Source organism: Nannospalax galili, unplaced genomic scaffold, assembly GCF_000622305.1.
Source record: "Nannospalax galili isolate Female #2095 unplaced genomic scaffold, S.galili_v1.0 scaffold708, whole genome shotgun sequence".
Taxonomy (NCBI): Eukaryota; Metazoa; Chordata; class Mammalia; order Rodentia; family Spalacidae; genus Nannospalax; species Nannospalax galili.
Genome location: NW_008358110.1, coordinates 364,179 through 369,864, shown reverse-complemented (window position 1 = coordinate 369,864; position 5,686 = coordinate 364,179). Strand labels below are relative to the sequence as shown.

Genomic DNA, 5,686 nt, shown 5'->3' with positions numbered 1-5,686 from the left:
CCCTGGTCTACATAGTGAGTTCCAGGACAGCTGGGGCTTACAGGGAGACCCTGTCTCAAAAAGACCAAAAAAAAAAAATTATTATTTTTATTTTATGTGTATACGTGTATTGCCTGCATGTAAGTACATGCAACCCATGTCGTGCAATGCCCGCGGAGGTCAGAAGAGGCTGTCAGATGCCCTGGGACCAGCGTTACGGACAGTTGGTAGCTGCCGTGTGGGTGCTGGAACTTGAACCCAGGTCTTCTGCAAGAACAACCAGTGTTCTTAGCCACGGAGCCATCTCTCCAGCCCCAAATAAGTATTTTCAAGAATCCTATGTTCTTATCCATGACACTCTAATAAGGACAGGTTGAGTCATTCTTTTTCATGTTTTTTCTTTTGGTGAGGGTTTCTTTTTTTTGGAGACAGAGTGTCTACCATGTAGCCCAGGAAAACTCAAAGTCTTAATTCCCTTGCCTCAGTTTCGAGAGTGTAGGAATAATGGGATGTACCACAACATTGAGCTAAGTTGCTCCATACCTCACAGCTTGGATGTTTTAAGAAATGCTGCTGCCATCTTGGACCCTACCAGTCTAGTTTCCTTGCCCTTTGCCATGAACTAAAAAAAAAAAAATTTGTCTAAAAGCCCTGAAGATTTACTATTACTATTTTTATTATTATTATTGGTAACGTCCAGAAGATCTCTAAGTTAACTACTTGGTATTTTATCTGGTATGTAACAGACCATTTTAATATTCAGATTAAATTTTTTTATTTTTATAAAGCTCTCTTGAATTAGTTTGAAATACTAATTTGTTCTGTTGCTTTGGTGTCTTCTTCAGTAACTGTAATTCTTTCTAATGCTATATATTTAATGCTTTTATTCAATGACCCTTTCAAAATTTTTAGTCAAATGTATTCTGCCCAATAATTCTTCATAATTTAGTGTTCATTTTTTTTCAATTTATTTTCTGAGTTCGGCCACCTGTGGTTCATTATCTTTTTGCTGACATTCTTTTCTCTCATTTCTTTTCTTTTTCTTTTTTTCTAAAGTTTTACTTATTTCTGTGTGTGGGTATGCCCTGTTGCATGTGAGGCCAGAAGAGGGTCTTGATTAACCACCTTTATCACTCTCCACCTATATTCCTTTGAGCCAAGGTCTCTCCCTGTATCTGGTGTTCAAGTTTTCTCATATAGGCTAGAAAGCCTCAGCAATCCTCCTATCTCTCCCAACTCAAGAGCTGGGATTATAGGCATGCGTGAATGCTTGGCTTGCTATACAGAAGCACAGTGCTAGGATTTGAATTTTTTTTTTTTTTCTTTTTGAGATAGGGGCTCCCTGCAGCCTCGGTTGGCCTAGAACTCACTAGGTAGACCTGGCTGGCTTCAAAATCACAAAGATCTGCCCACCTCTGCCTGGTTTCTAAAGGTGGGACTAAAGGTGTGGGCTACCATACCCAGCTGGGATCTGAATTCTATTCTGTTAACCACTGTTAACCACTGAGCCATCTCTCCAATCCTCTTTCATTTAAAATTTTTTCTCATTCTTTTCAAACCTGCAAAACTGAAATTGTCACAAACCAAAAAAAAATTTTTTTTGAAACAGGTTCTCACAGCGTGCCTCAGGCTGACTTGGAGCAATTTTCCTGCTTCAGCCTTTCAAGTGCTGGGCTTACAGGTATGAGCCACCATGCTTGGCTTTTCCTTTTCCTTTCTTTATCTTTCTTCCTTTCTTTTCTTTCTTCTTTCTGTCTTACTACTTGCATGTATATATATATATATATATATATGAATATGTACATATATATTTACTAATCGATAAGCATTTTATACCTGCTTTAAGATTTTTATTTCATAAATACTTATGCGAGCATAGTTTAAAACTTTTAAGATTTATATTATTTATATGTATCTGTGTGCATATGTGTGCATAAGTACATGTGTGTATGGGTGCCTGCAGAGGTCAGAAGAAGGCATAGGATCCCCTGGTGCTGAAGTTACAAACAGCTATGAGCCACCTGACATAGGTACTGGGATTTGAATTCTGGTCCTCTGAAAGAACAAGTATTCTTGACTACTGAGTCATCTCTCCAGTCCCCTGAAGTTTTTTTTGTTGTTTTTTAAATAAACTATTATTTTTCTTTTTCTTTTTGGTGGTAAATTTATCTTATTTCTGCAAGACCGTTAAGTTCCTCTTCATTTCTTTCTTCTTTCTGTTTATAACGTACACACACACACACACACACACACACACACACATACATCACAACAAAAATAAAAATAATTTAAAAATTCAAAGAAGATGCAGCAGTCTACAGTACCACCATGAAATTCTGACCCTTCAAAGCAACAGAAAATTCTACAAATCCCTGGAATTGAAACTAAAGGGCATCTATTACATGGATTACTATTTTTCAGTCAGATCTGATAATCTAGGTAAAATAAAAGTTCTTCCACTGAATCTGTGAAATTCTCTAACAAAAACGCCAGTCTGTCATCTTTTTTTTTGCTATAGCTTCTCAATTGTATTGCCTGTGCATACCTGATTTTTATACAAGATTTCCTTCAAGCTGGTCAGAGCATGAATACGAACATCTACATTTTCGTGTTGAATTGCTTTCATGGATAGCTGGAGAGTGGTTTGAAGATTGGTGCTCTCAGAGGTCTCCTATACAAAGAAACAGCAGAGACATATTAACTAATGACCTTAACCTTTTGAAACGTCTGAATTCTCTACAACCAGTTACTACTAAAGTACCTGAATTATAACCCAATTAAAAAACATTTCCATCTCTTCCTTTGCAAAGTATATGTCACTGTCACTAACTTTTAGGGAAAATTATTTTTATTCTAAAATCTTTAGAACTAGAGATTTTCTTCCAGTCAAAAATATTTATCTAAAATAAATGCTTCTTGATAAGAAATACAAATTCCCCCTAACTTACAGAGACTACATAATGACATTAAACCAGTTTATGGACTCTAAGTTAACTCAATCCATTCATTACTGAAGACATTCTTTTACCCTGAAATTCTATCAAATAACAATTCATATTTTTATAATTTCAGAGAGTTTGTAAGGTTTCAAGATGCTCAGGAATCATGTAGATCTTTTTTTTTTTTTGGGGGGGGGTCTTTTTGAAATGGTCTCCCTGTAGCCCCAGCTATATAGACCAGGCTGGCCTGGAACTCTGCCTCCCAAGTGCTAGGCTTAAAGGCATGTGCCACCACGTCCGGCTTAGATCTGACATTTTTATACCATGATTTATAACACAATAAAATTAGAATTATCCCACAACTTTCTTTCTTCCCTCAGGAAATGCAGATTGGGTAGCTTCTACCTAATGCTAATGTGTCTCACCTAAACGCTAAAACTAAGTCCATATGTAGTGCATGCCTATAATCCCAGTACTTGGAATGCTGAAGAAGGAAGATCAGAAACTCAAGACCAGTCTCAGCTACATACTGAGTTTGAAGCCAGACTAGGCTACAAGAAACTCTGTCTCAAAACAAAAAACAAAACAAAACAAAATGAATGCCATGCCCAAACCCCAAGTCATGGATTCATGGCTGCATTATTTAAGTCACCAGGAATTTACTATCAGAGTATGATTTTATGATCTCCAATGATTCTGAAGGATGTTTTTATTTGGGGGGGGGGTGACACAAAAGTTTTACTACGTAGCCATGGCTAGCTGGAACTCATTAGGTAGAACAGGCTGGCTGGCACTTGTGGAGATCCTCCTGCCTTTACTTTGAAAGTGCTAGTATTACAGGTATGAACCACCACACCCAGCTGTTGGGGACCCCTGCTGTTTAGGGTAGCAGTCTCCCCATGTCCGGATAGCCACAAGCTGGCTCGGCGCGAATGGGGGGACTCCCCTTCTCAGCCGGGCGCCTTCTGCTCTCCTCCCTGACTTACTTTTGAAATGCCCATCACAAGATACATGCCCTCCGGCACAGGAGCTACCAGGTTTTAATCAGGTGTTGTCTGATAGCCTGACAGAAGCCCACCGCCCTATGTAAATGAGGCATCCTAAAAGTACCTATCAGCTAAGGCTTTTACCACTACCCCTACAGTATAAAATATCCTGGTTTCCCCCAATTAATCGGAGCTGGATCACTAAGACTTGGAGCTGAGCTGAGTCACTGAATAAAGGGGAGCTGGAGCTGAATCACTGAGATCTGAGCTGAGTCACTTGTCTGAAGCTGTAACACTAAGTTCTGTGATCTAGTCTCCCCGGCGGGGGGGGGCTATCCTTCCGTCATCGACTCACAGATATCCAGCTTCTGCCCGCCTGCACCTCTCCTCGTGACCCAGCAGCTGACAGGTCCCGAACTTAGAGAGAGAGTGCACGGGTGAAATTGGGGCGGTACTCGACCGGGCCAGCCCTGGTAGCAGAGACCCACAGAGACGCGGAGAAGCAGGGACCCGCCAGCAATGCGGAGAAGACACGCTGCGGGACCCGCCGCATCCCAGGTGCACGCAGGAGACCGGCGCCACGCTAGCAGCTGGCGCCCTGAGATCCCCGCACGCCCATATCTGGCACCCAACGTGGGGCCTCTAAACCTCGTGCCAGCTGGGACCCTGTGCCCACACAGGATTCGTGAGTACCTCTCCCACCAGGAGAGAAGCAAAAATCTCTTCTAATTTCCTCCTTTTGTTTCCGGTCTAAAAGTCTTTGCATGGGACCGCTAAGGACAGAGAGACAACTGAGGCTTCCTGGTCAGGGCTACTCCCTGATGTTAACTGAAGGTTTCTTTGACCCCCTAATGGACCCCGACTGCCTGCAAAGATGTAGACAAAAGACCTCTATCTATATATCTTTCTAATATAAAAACTGGTGATGCAGCGGCCACGTAAGAGTCATTAGGACGGCTGCCAGTCTCTTAAAACTACGGGAAGGCCCGGGGGCCAAGCAAAATCCCCTGAGATTTCAATCTCAGGCACGTTTTCTTGGAAACCATCACTTCACCCCACTTTTTCTATCTCAACACCACTAAAAAAATTCCCTAAAGTTCTAAGAAATCTCCATCCTCCTTTTGTTCATAAACCTTGGAGTCAGCTTCTAAGGCAAACTTCTCTAACCAGTTTTGTTATCCTGCCCCCCAGGGCATTCAAACCACAGCTAAAACCAGTTAAGTGAGAATTTAAATTAACTAGCCCTGCGGAGCACTTGAAAGTTCAAGGTGACTCACAGCCAGAACAAAAGATTTAAAAGTGACTTTTTTTTCTGCAGTCTGAGGCTTGTAACTTGTCAGGGCGCTCCAACCCCTTAGTGTCAGACTGTTACAAAACACTTCCTTTTATAATGGGAAATTCCACATTACGCCAGAAAAAACTTCAAATTTGTTCCCTTAGAGCCTTACTTAAATCAAGAAGGCTTAAGATCTCCCAAAAAAAAACCTCAAAATTTTGGAATGAAGTATTTCATTTTGCACCCTGGATCCTCTCAGCAGACATTTCTGATCCAGAGGTCTGGACCAACATTGCCTATCTGGCTCATAAAAAGGAAATCCAGGAAAGACACCATTTGCCCCTTTCCTTTCTCCCCATAATAGCAGCCATTCAACAATGCTTAGGAAACCCACCTAAGACTGAGGAAAACTTACTAACACCAGGGGATAATAAAGGGGAGGGTTCAAACGATAAAAAAGACACTAAAGATTTCCCAACAGCAGATTCAACAGCCCTAAAAAATAA

At 41.2% G+C, this 5,686-nt stretch overlaps 1 protein-coding gene across 1 annotated transcript in view; it reads right to left on the bottom strand.

Annotated features, from left to right (window-relative positions):
• The window catches only part of Atr (ATR serine/threonine kinase), a 133,903-nt gene that overhangs the window by 82,797 nt on the left and 45,420 nt on the right, over nucleotides 1–5,686 (bottom strand). The window contains exon 22 of the mRNA XM_008856344.3: nucleotides 2,525–2,650. Coding sequence (XP_008854566.1) covers nucleotides 2,525–2,650 — 126 coding nt within the window. The remainder of the gene's footprint in view (nucleotides 1–2,524; nucleotides 2,651–5,686) is intronic.